This window comes from Ornithodoros turicata, unplaced genomic scaffold, assembly GCF_037126465.1.
Source record: "Ornithodoros turicata isolate Travis unplaced genomic scaffold, ASM3712646v1 Chromosome99, whole genome shotgun sequence".
Classification (NCBI taxonomy): domain Eukaryota; kingdom Metazoa; phylum Arthropoda; class Arachnida; order Ixodida; family Argasidae; genus Ornithodoros; species Ornithodoros turicata.
Genome location: NW_026999399.1, coordinates 452,634 through 476,854, shown reverse-complemented (window position 1 = coordinate 476,854; position 24,221 = coordinate 452,634). Strand labels below are relative to the sequence as shown.

At 45.0% G+C, this 24,221-nt stretch overlaps 1 protein-coding gene across 2 annotated transcripts in view; it reads left to right on the top strand.

The window, feature by feature from the left end:
* The first annotated feature begins 11,265 nt into the window (after positions 1-11,265).
* The window catches only part of LOC135374696 (uncharacterized), a 58,785-nt gene continuing 45,829 nt past the window's right edge, over positions 11,266-24,221 (top strand). For both annotated transcript variants that reach the window (XM_064607615.1, XM_064607614.1), the window contains exons 1-4: positions 11,266-11,599; positions 18,506-18,568; positions 19,591-19,742; positions 20,026-20,066. In XM_064607615.1, coding sequence (XP_064463685.1) covers positions 11,417-11,599; positions 18,506-18,568; positions 19,591-19,742; positions 20,026-20,066 — 439 coding nt within the window. In that variant the 5' untranslated portion in view covers positions 11,266-11,416. The remainder of the gene's footprint in view (positions 11,600-18,505; positions 18,569-19,590; positions 19,743-20,025; positions 20,067-24,221) is intronic.

The window sequence follows — 24,221 nt, the reverse complement described above, 5'->3', positions numbered from 1 at the left end:
AATGCTCGTTGCCTTGTCAATGTCATCTGCATTTTTTAGATATGTAGATTTGTCGTTCACCTCGAAACTACAACAACAAAAAACTTAAGAGATCACGACTTTCTGTGGTTTGAGTTTGAGTTTGATTTGCGATTTTCTTGCGACTTTCTGTTGTTCCCATCTCTCAAAATGTATCTATCAAAATCCATCAAAGTAAGCAACAATTTCAGACCACGAAAAAAAAAAGGAAAATGTTTGTCCTGCGTTCCTGTCATTTATCTTCCATACTTAATACAGCTAACGCCGTAGTGGATCAAATCTATCCCTATTGCAGCCTAATACTGCGTGTTTTTCGACAGCCGTACTCTTGGCTTTCTTTTCGTCTGTGGAGAGTGTGCTAGCAGGTGTGCTGTCTTATCAGCGTTCTTCTGAAGATTTACAATATTGATCCAGCCGTACATGCTCGCGCTTTCAGCATAGAACTGCTTGGGACTGTGTTGTTCGCCATCGCGTCTTTTTCATTCGTACATCTTTGTTTCTGTAGGTGAGAAGAAAAGTTTATTGACTGGTTGATAAGCAACTGCGTGCACCACGTAAAAGTCAATCGTGTAGCACCGATTGCTAGTACGTATGAGTCGAATAAGTACGAATGAAGCACGATCAACATTTTATTTACACATCAGAGTCTTCATGTTGGGAAAAACTTCGCATGGCTGCATATGCGATCACAATGTCTCCTTTTAACGTTGAAGCCAAAATAAACGGGGGCATTTCAAACCACCTTACTCAAACTGTGACGCAACATTTGCGTCAGCTGGATCGAGTCGTCTGGATCGGGTCGTCTGGATATTTGGACGTCGTTCCCGATTTCCGTTCTTAGCTCACCTCTCGTCAAAGAGTCCACATCTAACACGCGTGACACGCGCTGTTCGAGTTCGAGTTCGACACTTAAACGTGGCCTCTTTCCTCTTGTCTCTTGGATGCCACCTTCTTCCAGTACGTGACGTCACGTTTCTGATATCTCCTAGCCTGTAGCGCTGATGAATTTCCTTCTATCCTTTAACATATCCTATGTTGCGTCCCATTTGTTTGCTCGCCGATTTATGTAGGTTCTCTAAAGGCACAGTTTTTCTTTTCTAGTCCTTGGCTAGAAAACCGTCCTTGTCAGCACTGCTGCATGTGGCTCATCGCGGCGTGATGCAAAAAAAAACATGCGTATACGGGTCACGCTCTCCTGTACGTACCCCTTGCATTTGGTTCCCAGATCTAGAAACACAGTTAGTACGTTTAACGTCTCCTGACGCAGATATTTCCCTGCAGTATCTTGCTCAAATTCTTTTACCACACCTCTGAAAAGATCCTATAACTGTGCTCGATCATCTCTGCTGTCCGATGAGAGGACTAGGGTCACAAGGCGTGGTAGATTCTCAAGAAGTAAATCGACATTCTTTCCTGTTAACGATGTGAATTTAGCAACTTCGGTTTTGCTGTCAGTGAGCAGTCTGACGTTCGCACCAGATCCCTTTATAATGTCCACCAGTTTCTCACAGATGTGTAATATATTCCTTGCATATTCTCTTACAGAATATGGATTACCGTTCTTGCAATTATTCGTTCTACGGCGTACAGGCAGTCTGAAGACATATAGGAAAGCCCATCTGTTCGTACTCCAGTCGCAGACTCCCAGAATTCTCAGCCGCAGAGCTATACGGGCAAAAAAGCTCTTGCATACAAGAACAATAGCAAGAACGCGCGCAGAGTGAATAAGCTTTGGCAACGTCCTAGCATACTTCCTACTCAAGACAAGACCGCAGTGCTTTCAGCTCCAGTAGATATCTTGATGAACAAGGAATGATTTCATTGGATGAAGTATGGAAGGAAAAAAAAAAGTCACTAAAATCAAACAAAACAATATGATAAGTCGTAACTTTTGTGCACGGGTTTCGTTGATAGCTGCTGTAATCGCCCTCGCCTTTCTGTCTGTCATGTGGTTAACGCAGAAGCCGTGATGAAGCGGGCAACTCTACAAGATCCAGATAAAAATAATTCCGGGCTTGATGCCCGTACAAGTACTGCTTGCGACATACTTGTTTGATATCTCCGGCCCTCGTAAAAGCGGGTTACCGAACCAAGTTGCTGTGCTACCGTCGCCTTCGCCTCACTTCCGTTCCCCTGGTGGCGGCGGTAAAGTCCCTCGATCGCTCTTTGAGAAGTAGCGACAACCCTTGCGGCGCCGACAGGGAGCGTTCGTTGGTCGAAGGTGCTCACGTGGTAGTTTGCGCCACTTCCGCCGTGTCGCTTTGCTTCCGTCCGCCATGATCTTCCCAAGTTCGCTCCTCGCTCAGTTCGTGCGTTCGTGCTCTTTGCGCGTAGTTTTTGAAGGCCGAACTATCGCGTTGAATCGCCTATCATCACCGACTGAAAATGACTGGCTGCTGTGCCTTCGGGTGCAATAGTCGTCCTGAAACAGGTCAGGCAATGTTTGCCGTTCCAATGGGGAAAAGCAGTAAAGAAGTAGCAAGGCGGAAGGCGTGGCTGCACAAGATTGGAGGAAAAAACTTCAAGTCAACGAAAAGCACAAGTGTCATAGTCTTCATCCTTGTGACCCAAGCCGCCGTCTCTACTTCTCTGCTGACGTTCCCCACGTGTTAAAGAATTCGAGAAAACCATTTATCACACGGCCAACAGATATATACAGGGTGTCCCAGAAAACGTGTCATTGAATTATGATAAAAAAACTACACCACCTAGAGTCATGCGGTCAACAGCATTTGTTCTTATTAGGTTTTTGTCACCTCCTAATGTGAATGTCATGTAAGTTTAATTATGTAAATATTTGTGAATTGAACTCGGAAATTTGCCAAGTAAAGGTCACTTTTTTAACTCACCAATATGAAGAGCGTGCCAAATTCACTCCAAATCATGATAATTCACAGTGATATTCACGAGCTATCCCATCGGAACAAATAGCCGAATATCATGCTTTTCGGAGCACCGGACCATAGCGCGCGATGGCTTTTTGAGCGCAATCGCTCTGAGTGCGACGAAAGGAGGTTCCGAAGCCAGCCCACAGAGTGATAGTAGAAAAAGTAACAGTTCCTAAAATTGGGAGAGGGAAAGCATTATCCCAGCGAAAGTCGGACGTGATAAGCTGTGCCTGTTAATTTGACTAAATTAGACACGCTCTTCACATTGGTGGGGTAAAAAAGTGACCTTTACTAGGCAAATTTCCGACTTAAGCTCGCAAAAATGTACATAATTAAACTAACGTTACACGACATTCACATGAGGAGGTGGCAAAAACCTAATAAGAACACCTATAGATGGTTAAGTTTACCTATGAAGACAACCCGATTGTGACAACCTGACAAGAACAACCTGACATGACAACACGCGCTGAAAAAAATACCCTTTTCAGGGCCGTTCCAATTAGTCAGCATGAGGCTTGCAGCTGTGTTAGCAGGAAATCCAAATTGTGTGTTTTTTTCCCTTATACTTGAGGGTGGGAAAATTATAGTAGCCAGGCATAGGGACATTAGTGGGAAAAATTACGGTAAACCGAGGCATTACTTGGAAACAGCTACCTCCTTACAAGACGCTGTGCAGAAAATGAAAAAAGTTTGGTGTAGTTGAGGTTGAAGTTTGTTTGATTCTGGAAAAAAAAAAAAGAAACGAACGAAAAGGCTAAGTTGCAATTCCCTAGCAGATGCATTACAGAGAGTCACTATCGGTCATGCTTGTCCAGATGTTTTGTCTTTTTATCTTCCTAACAAGGAAACGGAGTCGTGCAGGACTGGCAAACAGCACTTCCGAGAAATAGATGAGAAGTCTTCCTTCGAAGACGTTTTCATTTGGTTTTCATTCAAGCGTTTCACTGCACAGCCGAATGGTTCTTCGTCATGCTGTAACACTAAGCGGCATGCTCCTACTTCTGATTTGGGAGTTCAAAAACAAGTCAAGGACGTTTAGCATTCAAAACGCACCCACATACACAAAATTTCGGTCTGCTGAAGTGAAATTAACATGCGGCAAGCAAGACAATGTATCAGCGAACCGAACCGGCGTCGATACCTGGGAAGAACATGGCGGGCGGAGGAGTGAAAGGGAGAAAAATAAAGAGGGCGAGGGAAGGGTTGTCGCTACTTCCCAAAGAGCGATCGAGGGACTTTAGGCGGCGGGGCTGCGCAGCGCCACCAGACGGGAGAGATGGCGATCCGATAACCGCGCGTCGTCTGCTAGCTCCAAATGCGTCGACGGGGCAGCGCTTTCCTCCGAATGCGGAGTGCGAATGCATGGACCAGTGAATGGTCAGAACACCTCAGGAAAAACACATCGGGAACAATCGAGAAAGTGTTGATAAGCTTATCAACACTTTCTAGATTGTTCCTAAGGTGTTGTTCCGCCCTCTACGCTTCCCTGCCCAGGCGAATGTGCGCAGTGATTGAGAGTGGAGGGGCACCACCGCGTTACTGAGGTCCCGTGTTCCACAGCGTTTCTTTTCCTCATTTTGTATAAATTTATTATTTCTTTTTTTATCCTAGCCAGCAAGCAAGGCTTGCTTGCTTCACATAACACCAGTAAATAAAATGAGGTAGTCCCTCGCTTGTGCCAGTTACACGGTGCAGCCGTGGTCCCTTGCATTACTGTGACACCTTTTACAAAAAGTCCTGACGACCGCAGGAACTGCTCAAATGTGGCCTAATTTCGGTGTACTTATGTTTTAAAATCAGTAAACAGGAACAAAAGGAAACAAGTTACAATTCCCATTCCACTCCGCATTCCGAGGAAAGCGCTGCCCCGTTGACGCATTTGGAGCTAGCAGACGACGCGTGGTTATCGGATCGTCATCTCTCCCGTCTGGTGGCGCTGCGCAGCCCCGCCGCCACCAGGGGAACGGAAGTGAGGCGAAGGCGACGGTAGCACAGCAACTTGGTTCGGTAATCCGCTTTTACGGGGGCTGGAGATATCAAACAAGTATGTCGCAAGCAGTACATCATGAGCCGTGCAGCAGTGGCCGGTGAGCGGCCACTGTAAGAAAAAAATAAATAAGGAAACAGAGAGAGAGAGAAACTTCAGTAGTTGCGTGGCATCGGCGAGTCCCGCAAAAGAAGCTGATTTATCGCTCGCAAATAATTTGTACGCGGAAGGTGGACGGTTGTTGTGCTGTAAGACCTACAGACTAATTTATTTATTTACCCTCGCGGCCATGAGGCAATACAAACGGGAGGTTAACACTTGGTAGAACAATGTTAACGAAGCAGCATGCAACATTTACAACCACATCAAAAAATTGCGCAGATACGTGGAGGTAAATAAACAAGTACATGAAACAGTTTGGTCAACTAGAGCAAACAATGACAACACGTACGCCGTGGAAATTGAAAAATGACTATGAAGCGCAACAGTCATGTCAGCCAGACGCGTGAGCTTTCCACTTCATCTCCCCCTCTTCGTCCCTTCACCGAGCAAAGTGCCGCCAGTGTAGGCAGGCAGATCGCTCGAATTCCTACGTCACCCCACTCCCCCCCCAGCGGTCGCATAAACGTTTCTTAAATCGTTTGGCATCGGTAATGGAATGCATATAAGCTCTTAGGATTAACGATCCTCTTAGGAATTATTATGATAATCAATTTTGTGAAACAAACACTCACAAGTTATTATTCGGCGAGTAGAAAGCCGACGCAGATTGAGGTTATGTATGGTAACATGAAAAACTTAGTGCGGCATCCCCCATTGTTCTTCATAGAACCCCGCTTCATTGTCCCTGATGTTTTGCACATGAAGGTGCGAATAGTCGAGCGGCTTCTTGAAAACCTGCTCTTGGAAATGCAGGACGTATACACTGCTATACACTGCTAATAAGTGTGCCACCCGAAAGGAAAAGACACGTTCGTGAGAAAGCTGGTGGACATTATAAATGGATCTGGTGCGAATGTCAGACTGATCGCGGACAGCAAAACGGAAGTTCCTTAATTCACATCATTAACAGGAAAGAATGCCGATTTACTTCTTGAGAATCTACCACGCCTTGTGACCCTGGTCCTCTCCTCGGACACCAGAGATGAACGAGCACAGTTACGCATGGGCGCCGTCAGGGGAGGGGGGGGGGGGGGGGCACTTGCCCATCCCTGACTCATGATTTTCTTTTTTTTCGTTTTGTGACTTTGCCAGAGCCCTGCCTACGTGGCGAAGGCTGCACATCTCTGAAAGTTCCCGCCGTATTTCTCATACTTTTCTTTTTCGCAGCACACGACCTCTCGCAAATGTGCTGCGGTGTCCAAGCACTGAAAGCTCCAGCCACATAATAAGGCATGCGTTGCGTTATCATTAATAAATTTATGAGAATAAATTGCTGATGGCACTGGTGGTACTCGGAATAATTGCTCAAGAGAGCTGTCGAACGGCACCCATCCCGAGGGGACTGTGCAGAGGCGATCGGGCCCGAGATTTTTGCCCCTCCCTGAAAAATTGCCTAGCGGCGCCCCTGCAGTTATGGGATCTTTTCAGAGGTGTGGTAAAAGAATTTAAGCAAGATACTGCAGGGAAAGATCTGCGTCAGAAGACGTTAAACGCCCTAACTAAGTTTCTAGATCTGGAACCAAATGCAAGGGGTACGGACAGGAGAGCTTGACCCCGTATATACATGTTTTTTTCGCATCACGCCGCGATGAGCCACATGCAGCAGCGCTGACTAGGATGGTTTTCTAGCCAAGGACTAGAAAAGAAAAACTGTGTCTTAGAGAACCTACATAGTCGGCGAACAAACTAATGGGACGCAACATGGGATAGGCTAAAATATATGTTAAAGGATAGAAGAAAATTCATCAGCGCTACAGGCTAGGAGATATCAGAAACGTGACGTCACGTACTGGGAAGAAGGTGGCATCCAAGAGACAAGAGGAAAGAGGCCATGTTTAAGTGTCGAACACGAACTCGAACAGCGCGTGTCACGCATGTTAGATGTGGACTCTATGACGCGAGGTGAGCTAAGAACGGAAATCGGGAACGACGTCCAAAGGTCCAGACGACGACAAGCTGAGGCAAATGTTGCGTCACAGTTTGAGTAAGGTGGTTTGAAGTGCCCCGGTTTATTTTGGCTTCAAAGCTAAAGGAGGACATTGTGATCGCATATGCAGCCATGCGAAGTTTTTCCCAACATGAAGACTCTGATGTGTAAATCAAATGTTCATCGTGCTTCATTCGTATTTATTCGAGTCATATGTACTAGCAACCGATGCTACACAACTGACTTTTACGTGGTGCACGCAGTAGCTTATGAAGCATTCAATATACTGTTCTTCACACCTACAGAAACTGCTGAAAGCGCGATCTGAAACCGCAGTACCGCTGAAAGCGCGATCATGTACGGCTGGATCAAGATTGTAAATCTTCAGAAGAACGCTGATAAGACAGCACACCTGCTAGCACCCTCTCCACAGACGAAACGAAAAGCCAGGAGTACGGCTCTCGAAAAACACGCGGCATTAGGCTGCAAGAGATTTGATCCACTACGGCGTTAGCTGTATTAAGTATGGATAATAAAAGACAGGAACGCAGACACGAAATTTTTCTTTTTTTCGTTGTCTGAAATTGCGCTTATTATGATGGACTTTGATAGATACATTTTGAGAGGTCACAGCAACGGAAAGTCGTCAGATAATCGCAAATCAAACTCGGACTCAAACAGAAAGTCGTGATTTCTTACGTTTTTTTATTTTTGTTGTTGTTGTTGTAGCTTCGAGGTGAACGACAAATCTACATTATCTAAAAAATGCAGATGACATTGACAAAGCAACGAGGATTATTGTGACCAAAAGAGAGCAGAGTAATGTGTTATAATACGAATGGGCCAAGTGTCCCCCTTTTACAATCGCGTTTTCCTCGCTAGAGAGGCTCCTGCGTTCGCGAGGAAGCGTGACATCCTATAGCTGTATCATAAATTGTCTTCAGGTATTAATAAGCCCTCCCCCTCCCCCCTCCCCCCAAAAAAAAAGAAGAGAAAAGGAGAGAGCGAGAAAGAAGAAACGAAAACGAAGCCTCTCGGATATCTCTCCTAGCCGGTCGTATCAGTGTTCGATGGCCAACTAAAATGGTATACTTAATTAATGATGAAAGATGGAAGTCACGGAAAAGGTTAGCCACCTGTAGGGATCGAACCCACATCTTCTGGATTACCGGTCCAGGGCTCTACCAATTGAGCTAAGCTAACACGCCTCTCCAGCGACTTTCGGGGTGCGTCATCTGAAAGGACGACAAACCAGCCACTCACTCTCACTCCTTTCACTCTTACATTTTTTGCTCACTCATACACACATTCATACGACGGAAATCGACGCAAGCGGCACCTGTTGAACGAGAGAGAGAAACTGATGTTCTGAGGCTGGAACAACATGGAAGGGACAGATACAAACAAAGCCTCAAATTGCCTAAGAAATCAAAGATGAAAGATGAAAGTCACGGAAAAGGTTAGCCAGCTGTAGGGATGGAACCCACATCTTCTGGATTGCCGGTCCAGGGCTTTACAAATTGAGCTAAGCTAACACGCCTTCCCAGCGACTTCCAGGGTGCGTCATCTGAAGGAGCAAGCCAGCAACTCTCTCTCACTCGTCCTCCTTTCACTCTTACATTTCACTCACACACCTCACTCACATGCCGTTGATAAGGTTATCGTGCCTATCGGAACCAATCGCACTAGTGCGTGACTTAGAATCTCATCCACTGATTGGTTCCGGTTGACACGAGTCGACGCAAGCCACGTTACTTGAGTGCGGCCAACAACGGCAAGCTACCTCGACCCCCCGCCCCCCCCCCCCCCACCACCACCACCACGTTACCAACGTTACCAGCGGCCTGCTACAACTCTCTGTTGTCTGCCAAACATGGACGAATGACTGATTCTTGCCACTAATCTTGTAGTAGATCACCGCTCCAATGCCTATCGAAAGTGCATCCTCCGCCAAGTAGACGGTCTTGCTGGGGTCCAAGTGTGTCGAAGGATCGGTAGGCGGGACATAGCGCCTATTATCCTGAAGCACTTTAGCGAATTTAAGTGAAAGGAAATCTCTTAATTCCTCAAAAACACAATCAAAGCTGAGCACAGATTCGGAAACGTCTTCACAGTACTCTTCACTATCCGAAGTACCCAACAAAACAAATGGACGCCCAGAGCTCGGTCACGGTTTCCGGGGCTGGCATATTAGCAAAAGTCAAGGCGATCTGCGGTGATGGGTGAAACCTCTTTGCCTGTGCGGCTTGTTCTAGATGTTCGACCTCTACTGACGCCTTTGAAGCCGTTGAAGAGCGTTTCAAGTTGCAGAGTTGATGAACTAGAGTCTGCTACTTCCATCAAACCCTCACATTTCAACGGCATCCAATGATTAGGAAGTGACTTTGTTGAGAGTTATTGAGCAGTGGGATCTAGGCTCAGCTTTCCCAGCTTAAGTCATATATCCCTCCATTATATTACACAGTAATAGTGTGTCGACCATTAGTCGAACCTCTGTCGCGGTGGCGTTTATGCCAATACTTGATCCTCATCTCGAAAAGTCGTCACAGTGTTCGCAACGGATGGACCAATAGAATCTCCGAATCCTCGATTCCCAGTGCCCAAAACGGCGAATAGGAGCATTTCGATCCACGAAGCACATTTATTTGTATATTTTTAAAGGTTGCGCCTCCGGTGTCCACAGAAAACCAAATAGATCTGTGTGGTGTGTGGTTGAATTGTTCTGGACTGAAGGAGTTCAGGAAGGAACTCTCCCATTACACGCTTAAAGGCAATATGATTTCGGTTTTGATCGTTTGTTACTTTTATTGAAACAATGTATACTCGGGAGTTTCTCCTGCAGTCGATGAAACAACGTCATAGTTTACATTTACGAAGTAGATTCTAGAATCGTAGGCGTGGTGGAGTCGCAGAACCGTCTTTGGATTCGGATTGGTAAAATTGTGGATTCGTCCTACTTCTAGTCCTTACCTGTCGACGGCCATATAACGCATGAGAAGTTCCCTTCTGCACACGCGTTGGCTATGTACCATTTAGAAACCAACTGTACAGCTTTCCTTTGTGAAACTACAGGAACACTCGACAATGGAACATTTCTTGTGTTCCCGAATATCGGCACTTGGCACTTTACTTACATGTGTTGATGTGGGTGTTGTTCGCGTTGACGAGGCTCTCGTTCTGCCTGGAGAAAGGCTTCGGCGATACGTAAGGCATTATTGATACCAACGACACTTGTTGAGCAAAGCGAGCTTTGAGTCGCTGATCCTGTAAAGTGGTAATGAAAGCCGTGAAAAGCAAGGAACGTGCAAGAGTCTTATTTTTGTATTCGCTTAATGTTACGCCGGACCGCTGCATGCAAAGACATTGGCGTTTCGTCTTCAAAGTTTTACACGTTTTTTTAATGCCCGGTTACGTCTGTTGGAAATATTCGATGGGACTTCTCTCATCACTTGCGGACGGATCAACGAGACTCGAACCGTGACACTCTGTGCTCCCTAGAATCGCTACGAATTGTCCAATCGACAACTGGTGTGTTTCCAAAAATGAAGGAGGCACACGTGAAGGCATCTCTTCCGGCTAAAGGCCAAAAGTCCGTTGCACAAAGAGCCTCGAAGTCCCAGCAGATGCTTGCACAGACTGAGTAGCACACGAACGTCTGCAGTAGCAGATGAAGCAAGGAACTTTGACTGATAGTATTCATTAAAATGAAGTTATTCGCAGTGCGGTTCCAAACTCGAAAATCTCAGTCGTACTGACTCGTGTCAGATGTAGATGTTCAGCATTGCCCCGCTTTTAGTCTTTGTCATCTAACTCATCATGTAAATCTGTTATCCTGGATCATCTCATTGCTCATAATTGTAGATAGCTTTTAACTGCCGCACTCACTTGTTATCGTCATCCTCCCCTCTCTCTCTTATCCTCATCTCTCACACACTCACCATAGTTATGGCGCTCTTTTCCCTTTACCGCTTTCGTGCCACTACACCCATACTGTCTCTCTCTTTGACGTGCGCTGGTTGGGAACGCGCACCATTCAGTATCGCCGGCTAGCACCACTCCACCCGTTATGCGCCTTTAGACGCAAAACATACCGATCACTTGGTAAGACGATGGCAAAAAGTGAATGAACTGAAAAATTACTATTTGGCAATAGAAATCGATATCGATTAGCTGTAGTCCGTTCCATCAAATTAACGCATCAATGTAACTCATACCAAATTTTATTTTCACTCATAATTCACTTCCGGTCATAAAAATCCTAATATCTGCATAAGAACGAATCCTGCACCAATGGCGGGAGAGTACAAATGTTGTGCTGCTGTACAACTGTTTATGCACGTTGGCCCCACACAGTTCCCATTGAATCCATTTCACGAGGCGCACTTAACCTTCAACATGACAAACAAATAGGAGCTAGAGTAACACGTAAATATGAGCAGAGTGCCACTGATGCTTTCATATTCAATTACAGCTACAAGGCGTCCCCTGACCGACGAAGAACTGACTAAACTGGCTGAAACGCGTCCTATCACAGTCCTCTTCGTCGGTGACCGCAGCTACAGTACGATATCGAAGGAACAATTCCTGATATATGCACAAAGCCAGCTTAACATGGTAAGTGTGAAATAGATGTACGTACTGCGTATGGTGGGAATGTGTAGAGAGAAGGTATGTTTCTCACATTGTGGGAGAGGTTGTCTTCATGATAGAGCTTGCTGTGAAAGCTATAGAACTCTGTACTTTTTTTAAGCAAATGGATACGAAATACTTGATTGAGTCCACTTCCTGAGGTTCACCGGACCCCAAACTCAACAAAATGAACTTGTCCCGAATTCATCCACTAGGATGCATTCTACTTGCTGGGTGATTGTCCTGCTTGTCCTACCGTTTCAGGAAAACAACTTGATTTGATCATGATGATGATGGTGATTACCCAGCCAAATACGCGCCCTCCACTATGCAAAAAAACACCAGAGTACCTAAAGTCAGGTGTAGCAGGGATGCGTCTGCTCTACAGGGTGTTTAACGAAAGGACCTCGGCTGAATAATTCGTAAACAGGTGGTACCAAAGCGGACCTTTCTTTTTGGTTAAGACATCTGCCGTGAACTGAGTTGTGAGCGGCTCATTTGCATACTCTCACGAATAAAATACACATCCCATTTTTCAATTTTATTTCACACACCTACGGTATATCTGTTTTATGTATGGGGACCTTCAGCGAGAAACATTCGTTAAAAAAAAAAACTCGTCGACGCATAGGACTTTTTCGAGCAATTAATCGGTTTCGGTTTACATATTTCTTGCGCGGAGTAGTGCACCAATGTGCTCTTTCAATCAGCTATCCGGCTGTCTATGTCGTGTTCATCCGATTAGTACATAACACGGGGCGACGGAAGATTAGGAACAGCAGCAAGATACGCATTGCTATGCTTGGCATTCTATATGAACGTGACACGTTTGTTTTTTGTTTCTTTGAATATGTTTCGCTGAAGGTGCCGATACGGGAAACAGTTGTCTTGAATGCGTGCAAAGTAAACTTTAAAAATTAGGATGATTGACTACTTAGTGAGCGTGTCCATATGATCCGCTCACGACTCAGTTGATGACCCATGTCCCAAGCATGTTTACGAAAAAGAAATTTCTTCGATGGCCCCACCTCTTTACGAACTATCAAGCCTGGAGACCTTCGTGAAACAACCGGTATATGCCGCACTGCAAGAATGCCGTCTACTCTACACCCTTTCTCCTGTAGGACGATATATGTGCAACTGACTTCCCGCTGTCTTAATGACCGGCTTCCTGACCATAAACGAAGCGAGAAATGCAGAAACTCCGATGTCTACCTTCATCATCTAAGTTCCGGTCATGTAGACTAACACGAGTACTGTTTGCCATGAGACCATCGACAAACAAACAAAAACTCTTGCATTTAATAAGTTCTTTGCTTCTGTATTTACGCGTGAGGACGCGTCTTCTGTGCCGTCTCTCCCTCCTCTTACTCATGAAATGATGCCACCCGTCGTGATTAATGCTGATGGAATAGTGAATATCATTGACAGATTAAAGCCCTCTGCCGCAGGTATTGACGACATTAACGCAAAAGTACTCAACAGCATTAAAAACCCCTGCAGTAGCTTCCTGTCCCTCATTTTCTCCCAATCATTACTAACTGAAGCCGTGCCCAGCGACTGCAAGGTAGGCAAGCTCGCCCCGATCTTTAAATCTGGCGAACGTAACCAGCTGACGAACTATCGTCCCATTCGCCTTACTAATGTCTGTTCAAAAATAATGAAACACGTCCTATTTTCAAACCTAATATCATTCTTGGAAACTAATAACCTTCTCTCACCATTCCAACACGGATTCCGCAAAAATTTCTCGTGTGAGACACAATTATCTAGCTTTTCTAATAATCTACTTTCAACATGGATCATAACTGCCTAACTGACGCCATTTTTATAGACTTTTTCAAGGCCTTTGATCGTGTGCCTCATGAACGATTACTTTACACGTTAGCCCGCCTACGTATAAACCCGCCCGTCGTTGCTTGGATTCGCGATTTCCATGACAGACATGAATACACATCTGTCAATAATTGCTCTTCCCCTGGGTCACGCGTTATCTCAGGCGTCCCACGGAACTGTCTTGGGCCCACTCCTCTTTTTGATCTTCATTAACGATCTACCTGATGGTCTGTCTATTTGCCGACGACTGTGTCATTTACAGAAAAATATCTTAACTCCTCCGATCAATCACTGCTTCAGGACGACCTTCGCCGCGTTCAGAACTGGTGTTCCGGATGGCAAATGAAACTAAACAGCTCGAAGTGCAAGGTCGTTCATTTTACGAGAAAACGTTCCTAGCTTTGCTTATTACATTAACGACCTCCCCATTGAGTCCGTAACCTCCTTAACTTATCTTGGAATCACCTTCACCTCTGATATGTCCTGGAAGGAACACATAACCAAGCTCACCGCCAACGCTAACAGAACCCTCGGCGATCTCAGGCGCAATCTTAAACATGCTCCCATCACAGTAAAGAAAGTGGCTTACGAATCACTCATCCGCAGTAAGTTAGAATATGCCTCATCCATCTGGAACCCTCACCAAGACTATCTTTCGCGTGAGCTCGAGAGTGTTCAAAACCATGCCTGTCGCTTCATATGCTCTAATTATTCTCGTCATTCCAGCATAACAGAAATGAAATCTAGTCTTCAGTTATCTCTACTTAACATCCGTCGCAAGGTCGCACGTCTCACACTACTGCACAGAATTTACCATCACCTTCCATTCCTTAAGGACATCCTCATAACACCGCCTGACTACGTGTCATCTCGCATTGATCATCCATACAAAATAAGACGTCCTCAATGCAGAACATTAGCTTACTCTAACTCATTTCTGTCTCTCGCAATAAGCGAATGGAATGGTCTACCCGAATCACTATTAAACATATCAGGACAGTGCTTCATTTGGCTCACAGTTGTCATCATATCTCCTTTGCTAATGTGTTTTTACTACGATGTTCACTTTTGGATTCATATTTTTTTTTGCATTAATGGCTTATTATGTACGGTGTACTTTTTGTGGCTCTCATTTATTTTGAATTATTATTTTTCTTTTTTCATGTAAATTCAGGTTTGCATCATGTTTGTAAATGTTCATATTTTGTCAATTTATCCACTCCCTTATGTAAAGCCCGCATGGGCATTTAAGGTGAAATAAATGAAATGAAATGAAAAAAAATTCCGCATAGCATTGGCGATTGTGTCGACGGCAGGTTGTGTCAGGCAGGTTGTGTCAGTCTCTCTGTGGTCCTCGCCCCGGGTGCTTCGCGACTTCGTTTGTCTTTTTATTCTGTCCTAATTGAATGTTCCGCAGATTTCCCTCTCTGCACTAGATTATTCTTTCTACTTCAACATTCGGGGAATAACTGTACCATAAGGGAAGCGAAAAACAAAACCGTAAAACAACCTTGTCTGGTGCGGAGTTTTCTTCCGTGTTTTGTTCATTTCTAACAGTTCAATGAATCACATATCGGCCGACATATTCTCTTCTGAAGAGCTGTCTATGCGACTTCCTCTCCCCGCTCCATATCTCTTGACCATTTTTGCAGACATATTTGCAGGGGTATGATTTCTGAGCCGATTGCGCATTTTTGCGCCCGGGCGATGTCCTCCCACATCCTGTTAAAAAAAGTCAAAATATTTAATTTCCTGCGCCGCTGTGCACCAATTATCCCCCCATATTGAACAGCAACAATACTAAAACAGAAGTGCGTGCTTGCACTTGCGATACCCTAGCTCACGCGTCCACCTAACAACAGTGGCTTTGTCGACTATCGAGTCAGTTCAAGCCATACTACGCTATTTATCTAATCCAATCCGAGTCCACATGGTTCCGGTTGTGCTTCTGGTGATACACGGTCTGCGGGCGCGCTCAAACACGTATTGCGGTACCTACATGGCTTTGGTATTGTCGAAAGTAACAGGTAACACAGCCCTGGAAGCTGATATTACAGTCGTACCCACTGGAGAGAGACTCCTTCATTAACACATGCCGTTGATCTTCACCCGCCATCCTCTCGGTTCTCTGAGAAATATTTCTACTTCTAACGAATCGTGTACGTAATACGTTTCTAACAAACGCTAGAGAGTCGTTGAGAACGCTGAAGGTCATACAACAATCCGGCTCACAGGTGCAGCGGCACAGTGAACTACGCAATGGCCAGACTGGGCCGACCGAACCCCAAGCGCATGCTCTCTTAATCTGTCATTCACCCACCTCGCAGCGGGCCAATATGGCATCATCCACACGACAGTTGTATCTAGTACACTACTACTGTTCTGCACTAAACAAAATCCCCTGCATGCTTCTTCCCGCAACACGGGCGTTAAAAACTCGACACCGTCTATGAAGCCTGCACCACTGACGCGTCCTGCTCCTGACTAATCTTCTTAGGTTTATGGGATAACGCATGCACTACGGTAACTCTACCATCTCCTCTCCCAGGCTCACGCTACGCTCTCCTCCCTTCCCTTAACAGATTGTAGTAACCTCTCGCTCACACAATTCAAAAATTCATGAGTGTCACCCGAACGAGACATGTCCTTCTGTCGAATAAAATAAAAAGGAATAAGGTGCAAAAAGTGCTGCAAAGTTTTACAGGACGGGCAGCAAGGAGTCACACAGAAACAAGCGCCAAGTGGTGTTTTCAGTGTTATTCTCTTCCGAAGCCAAAACAGATCCTATTAATTGCTTAGAACTCGACCAACCGTAAATTCGAGTGCCTGCTCGCCTGCGACACAAAACCAAGGGTGAGCTGTACATGTTTCTTTCGATTACGAAAAGAAAAAAGAAATACTCGAAGCGAGGAATTGATCGAAGTATTAGCTCTGGATCACTATGTCTATGTTTCTTGCAGTGCAACATAACCGCGCGTTGCTGTACTTTCCACGATAAATGCTCCATGTATCCTCAGTCATCCTTTTTGAAGCCAGAGAGTTGTACGTTGGAATACTCTTTATTTAAGAGAAATGTCTATCATGTCTCAGGATCGGCCGGAAAAAGCAAAACAGAACAAATGTGTTAGGGAGTCTGAGCATGTAAATTAAACGAAGTATCATTACTCGCCCCGCTATCCACCTATAGGGGCGGGCACAGGACGAATCTGAATTACTCTTCAAGAACAGTCCACGAGCGTTATCCCTAGGACGTTCTGGGGATACAGCTCGATACATGATGACACTGTGAGGACGTCATGAGGATCGTGCGTGTTCTCGGGCATAGCATCTGCTGTAGCAACCGGAAAATGGTGATTTAGGGCATCTGGGATAAACCACAGGATAAAAATGACCACTTACTTGGTTTCCCGGTTGAAGGTGAACAGTTGCCGTATTATGCAACCTTGAAATGCATTCATTGATTTATTAGTTGCCTAAGAACGACTACATGAATGACAATGGGATGAGGTGATTCGCCGCAACAAGTCTAAGAGCGATGACGGAATACATAGGGAAATGTTTAACCTTAGTAATTTAATAACAGTACAATATTAACAAGAGCAGGAACAAAGATTTACAGAGACCACATGAACAAAGAAATCAACGATGAAAGTTGAAACTCGCTGAAAAGGTTAGCCAGCTGTTTAGCTGGTGTTTCGAAGGCATCTATCCGGCTGTCACGCACCGCTATTTTTTTTTTTTTTTGCCTGGTAACTGCGCCTCCATTGTACTGAATACGGGTAAATGTCGATCGTGTCGTACGATAGTTATGGATCATGAGAACGATTTCCTGCGGAGTACTTAGATTTCGCGTTAACCATTTCATGGCCTCTTTAATGCCAAACCCGCAGCGCGTAATCCTCTCTAGTAAGCTCCTACATTTGACCCATATTGGCAAAGCATTACACGCAATTTCAAGGTGTCCTCGCATTTTATTTGTTTTGTTTTGTTGAAGTTCAAGGATTGCCATCGCGTTAGTCCTGGGTGCCCCGTATTTTCCATATTATGAAGTAGATGAGGTACACCTCGGTCACCCGGAAAAATCAGGTCAACTAGTAGAGGACAATTCAAAAATGATAACGGGCATTCCAAAACGTAATTAAAAGCTTTCTCGTGGTCAACACGCGAAAGTTCAAGCTTCAAAAGGAAGCTTCATTGCTGTTTTTCAGTTATGTGCTTTGCAGAAAGTCGCTGAGAGAGCCCACAGCTACCCATATTTGCAGCGGAAAATGTTGCAACGTTGCGAGATCTCTACTCACAAACTGAACACAGAGCCACCACTGTATATGTCCATGTCCGGTACTGCCATGTACAGCTTGAGACAATAGTTGACATGCACGGCACTGGCGCATGTCTTCATCGCAGAGGTCGTCTGCATTATACCAGGAAGAGGTCGAATATGAAACTTTTTTGTTGTTCCGTGTTAGCGCCGCGAAGCAACTGTGGCTATGAGCGGCGTACAGATGTGGACCGGTGAACAGGGAATAGCATAAAGAAGTTGGGGGCAGGGGAGTTACTATGCGTGCTGGGCCGACTTCAGGGGGAACTGGAAAGTCTCAGGAAAACCCCGGGAAAACCTCAGACAGAACAGTCGGCGGTAGGATTTGACCCCAACACCTCCCAGTCAAAAACGGGTGACTGACTATTCTATTCATGTATCAGTATGTGTGTCCGCCCTTGTTTCCTGTTTTGATGTCACTGCAATGTAGACATGCGGCACGGTGCTGTCCCGTGCACTCTTTTCCCCAAGCTGTACAACACTGCTTAAACCCCACCCAATGGTTGGAAAAATGATTTTCGCTCTGCGTGGAACTCGCCATTAGCCACACTATACGATGTTGTTGGAACTTATTCTTGGACGAAGGTAATTCTTTTCTGTAATTTTTACCGCTATGTAATCTACGAAGCTCGAATCTACGAATTTCGACGCGTATGACAAAATTCGACGGGTATGGCAAAAACACTGCATAATATACGAATTAACGGACACTGTCTATCTCTCTTCCTATGTTCCAGATCAATGCAGCCTTTGCAGAAAATGACATCAAGCTGAAGATGAAAGTATACGACACCTATGTGGTACGATTTTATACTCGGCTTCCAGACATGCATTAGCATTAGTGGGCCTATTCATACAGAGGGCAACCACTGAGCCAAGGTCCTGTCATGAAACCAGGTTGAGGGCAAGGCAATTTCATAGCAGCAACAAATTATTGGAACATGTTTGCAAGGGGCGTTGATATCGCAGTGTTCTGTGTTTCAAATTCAGTACATCATTAATGGGCAAAAATAAGGCTACTTTCGTTTCCGACCCGTGTTTCGCTCCGACAGAGAACCCACCCAGTTTCAGACAGTCCTTCCCCTTTGGTATTACTTTCGCAGACACTACAGGGCCGCATTTACAAATGTTGCTGATGAGCTACATTTCGTTTCAAGTCTCGCCTTCCGTCGACACGCTATCGGTTTTCTTGTTTTACAGCAGGGCCTTGTAGGTCATTATTGGCTCAAGCAGGACCACTGCCTCATCTGTTATGGCGTATTAGTGTTCATGTTGCTACATTTGACAGCATACACCGAGTGGATATAGCTTGGGTATCCTTACTACGTGAAAGTTAACACGTGTCAAAGTCATCGAAAATGAAACACAATCGGCAATTCTGTCTTTCTCAGTTCAATAAGCTCCCATGGCGCAACGCGTGCTTCATTCAGCACTCTGATTTCTTGCAATCGTCCATTCTCAAACCCATGTAGTGCAATTCTAAACATTTTTAGGTTCAAAATATAGGACGATGGCTTGTCTTTAAGCCGCGGTTAGTAAAGTTATGCTCTGTACTCTTGCAATCAGACTCACTGCTGGAAGCAGTTCAGAAAAACTGAAGCCGAGTTCAACTAGGTAAAGAAGACTACCTTCTGTCGAGAGTAGCTTTGTGGGTTCCTCAGGAAAAAAACGAAAGCAGCGGAAGGACAGTCCCATTAAAAAATCTGAGCCTAAGTCACGGAGCGACCACACTGGCGGCACTGATGATGATAAATATTGAAAGCAACGGAATTTCATGACATAGGGACACATGCATGACTTTGTTAACCGTGTGTATTTCCAGCTGAATGAGGAACAGGAAAGAAACCACCTCGTGGAAATTCCTGGGAGACAGTTTCAGTCAATTGACTCAGAGAGAACCTCTGAGAGACTTAAGGGAAGAATAGTTGAATACCCTGGGGTCAACGAGTCCGACATCGTCTACGTATTTACGAGGTGAGTTCGAGGGAATAACACACGACGCAAGATGCCTCTCCTAGATCGCAGACCCCTTACAAGAAAATTCAATGCAAGTCGTTTCACGCCGAATGCAAGAGAATGTGTTTTAGCATAAACAGTTGCCCATTGTTCAACGTGCTTACTATCTAGGTTTTCACCAAAGCTATAGTTCTGTTTATATATTCTGCTGGTGTGCTGCTATAGTTCCGATCTTCAGTGCGAAAGTCAGCTAATGGTCATCAAAATGGCTCCATCGAAACTTAACGTGTGTCGTTTTCAGAAAGCTCCTCAGCAAGGAAGGTTCTAAACAGACTAGTTGGGGTAAGTATACAAGGCAGAGCAAGTAATAACCACACCTTAGCAGGGACAATATTGGGCCAATTATGTTACATGTAGGGCTTGGCGGCCTATAATACGGCGACATATTGGGCATCCCGACCTCCGACGCATGGTGCTATAGGCAGTGAGAACTAATAATTATTGCAACCAATTAACTATACAACAATTAATTATACAACCCAAGTTTTACACAGAAAATCCGCGGCAAGTTTTGCACTTTTTACTTTAAATGATTTTAAATTTAAAATTTTGAATATTTTTAAATTGTGCAAAATCTAACTCAATGCAATACTTGACGTGGATTTTCTATGTAAAACTCGGGTTGTAGAAAAAAAAACTAGATAGAAAGGAAGCAGACAGTGAGAACTAATTTATTTGAAAATCAACAACGCCATTTTGAAGAAACCACGCCAGTGCGGGCGACTGAGCCATGACGGTTGCAGAGGCAGGTAGCCACCTAGTTGCAAGGCGTCACACCAGATGGTGCCAGCATCGTCGCTCTATGCGAGAAAGACAAAACAACAAAGTACTAGCGGCACGTAAAAATGGCAGCACTGCTCAACAAGTCTAGGCATGCGAGGGAAAAGGCCTAACCACAGCGTCACCGCACAACACTACGCGGCTAACACAAGGCGGGAACCACTAGCCACACGACTGTAAACGAGAGTCAACAGGCTTGGTACTGGACACAGCTAAACAAGTCTAAACATGCGCGTAAGGCGAGAAAAGCCTTAACACGAGCACGTTAAAAGAACTCTCAAACATCGGTAAATCACTGACCTTTTTCCCCTGCGGCGATGATGAGAGAGCCATCCATCCGAGAGCCAGGCAGAAACTGAGCGGGCGCGGCGACTGCGGAGCAACCGAGCGAACGTCTCCTCTCCGCGAGAGCCAACGAGCAACTGACTGGGACGCCGCGCCGCGGCAGCTACGCATACCCGCGCGACCTTAGCGCCCTCCGCGGTGACCACCTACGAGAGGCTAAGAGCGAAGAGCATTCCTGCGCCCTCTTCTTGCGTTGCTCATTGGTCGTGACGTCATCCTATTGTCTCAGGGCTACACTGTTTTTTTTTTCAGTAATACTACTCTGGACAAGGTCCACCTGAAACAATAGTGTCGCGGTATTACGTCTTGTCGCGTTGCTCATTGGTCGTGACGTCATCCTATTGTCTCAGGGCTACACTGTTTTTTTTTTTCAGTAATACTACTCTGGACAAGGTCCACCTGAAACAATAGTGTCGCGGTATTACGCGGTAACGTACGCGTGCCTTGAGCCACGCAGCTGCGTGGCTCAAGGACGCGTACGTTCTAGACGGAACCTGTTATTTATTGAATCACTAGCCCAAGATTATGTCCTTTATTCTACTATAACGATTGCATAGGGAACTGTTGCAGAAAAACACAATACATAAGAGGTGATTGTAGGAATTCCAAAGTCTAACTAAATTAGACTTGCAAAAGAAGAAAATATCCTAAAACGTAACTCCATCAATGGCTAAGAAGAGGACTAGACACTCAACAAATCAACACAGAGTACGGGTAACAAGGAGCGCATAACTATGCGCCTACTCCATCCGACAGCCAAGCACGGAACTGAATCGTAATGCTTTTTCTCCTCCTAAAGTCATGCATCTGTCCCTCTTGCGGTTGATTTCTGAACTAATTTAATCGCAAAATTATTAAGAATAGCACTATTCCCATTCAGCCTAGCACTATCGACATCGTCAAGACTAGAATGTTCCTTGTCAAAAAGAAAAAAATACAAAGCGTCAACAAAGGAAAGCATGCATGTCGGGGCATATCAGGACAAATCGCACAACTGCCGGGCAACAGAGGAAAGCAAACACAGAAAAACACTTGAACAGAGTGAACACTCACCACCATCGGACACGTACACTACATTCCCTCATTGTAAATCCGTTCGACACAAAATGCACGATTCAGCAGTGATGAACAACACATCGGCACCCCATCTGAAGCAGACAGAACCCCACCGAAGCTACGCCCTTCCACTAACGGCCAACGAATTGCTAGGAACATAATTAATGCGTCCACACCCGTCAGTGTCGAAGAGTGAATCCCTGCACCCCCTGCAGGCTATGCTCATTGGTCGTGACGTCATCCTATTGTCTCAGGCCTACACTGTTTTTTTTTCACTAATGCTCCTCTGAACGGGGTCCACGTGAAGCAATAGTGCTGCGGTATACGTCATCATGCAGCTGCGTGGCTCGAGGACGCGTACGCTCTAGACAGGGGACCTGTTATTTATTGAATCACTATCCCAATTTCCTTTATTCTACCATAATGATTGCATTGGGATCTATCGCAGAAAAACACCATACATGAGAGGTGATTGTAGGAATTAAGCATTTCATTACCAAAGTCTTACTAAATTAGACTTGCAAAAGAACAAAATATCCTAACACCTACAATGGCTACATACAATGAGCTAATCGAGACATGTCCATCCTTTCCGAGAGAAAGGCAGCTAACTGAATAATGTCGCTTTGTTCCTCGACTGGATAAAGCCATGCACCTGTCCCCCGTCTGGTTACTCTCTGAACTAAATGAATCGCAAAATTATTTAGGATAGCACTACTCCCATTCAAGACAGCACTATCGACATGGTCAAGAATGTTCGTTCTGAAAAAAACTACATGTAGAAGGAAAACATGACAGAACAGGTCAGGGCATGTCAGCGCATGTTTGTCAAACAACAAGGGGGGGGGGAAGCAAAGAGAAACACTTGAACAAAGAAGAAAACCAGCATCAAAGTATTTCTAAGCACACGGACTCCTCTTATTCAAAAACAGTGCTGATCATAAATCCGTCCAGGACAACACACACCATTTTTCGATTGCTACACTTTTTTCCAGTAACGGTCAATGCATTGCTACAGACTGCATGACATCATCACATCCTGCCTGAAGAAGACAGTGGCAAAGACAAACACTCCTATTCTTTATTGAATCGCAAGGTTATTTCCTTTGTCCGACTGTTCATAACGTTCATTTTCACAACAAAATTCAACACAAAAAAAACACCATGCATATTAGCGATTTTCACCCCCAAAGGCTCATCATGGTCATTAGAATCACAACACCAGTAAACTACCACTGCCCTTTTAAAATAATAAGTGAGACCACTCAATATCATAACCAGGTTTGTGTAATACATGACCCTTTCTATGGTCACACATTCGTTGTCTGAGGCTACACCTGCGAGCAAAAAGGCGCGAAAGCCGGGGGCAAAGTCCTATTCGCGCTCGACGGAGGACTAGACACAACGCCTTTACGGGAACATGATTGCATTCCCACCATATTAATGATCATTTCATTGCAGTTTAGAAAAACTACAACAAAACTATAATTTTAGGAGCCTATTAAAATTCTACTTTCTATGGAAACTATAATTGGCCTATTAGGTGCATCGCTATTAATGAAGCACTCCAATTTTTTCTCTCTTCCCATTTCAGCCTTGTCATGCAGTGAAACAGACTCACATCCAAAATAATTAATTTACACTGAGGGTGCCGTGCTTCAGGAATTCCTATCCTGCGCTCAGATGCAAGCGTTTCTGCACGAATACCTATAACAGCTTACTACTTCAACATACCGAGCTCCTAACAACATCTAACAAACAAGCAGAGAAACGCACTACTCAGCTTTAGCATGCGACTTTCTTCTGCGCAAAAGCAGTGATTTGAGGAAAGAGCAGCAAAAATTGCGCACACTTGTGCTTGGCTTCAAAAACTGAAGCATATGCTAATAAACTAAAAAAAAGACACTCATGTCTGGTATCAGATAATTCTTGCATAATGCTACATACACAGCCTCATTGTCCCTTCGTAAAGAAAGCACAGGACGAGGGCACACAAATTCCTTTAAGCGGGAAGGGAAAAGGCTTAAGACGGAGTGCTCAGGAATAATAGCAGAGTCACCGGACATCGCTAAGCGGCTAACACAATATAACAAGATCATAGCGGCGGGTAAAATTGCAACACTGCTAAAGAAGCCCCAACATGCCATGATGACGTCGTAAACCAGGAAAAAAAGCACGCCCGCACACACAGCAGCTCAGGAATGCACAAGGAGTGGTGCTTTATTGGAATTTCTCCTCCACGCTCACATACCAGCA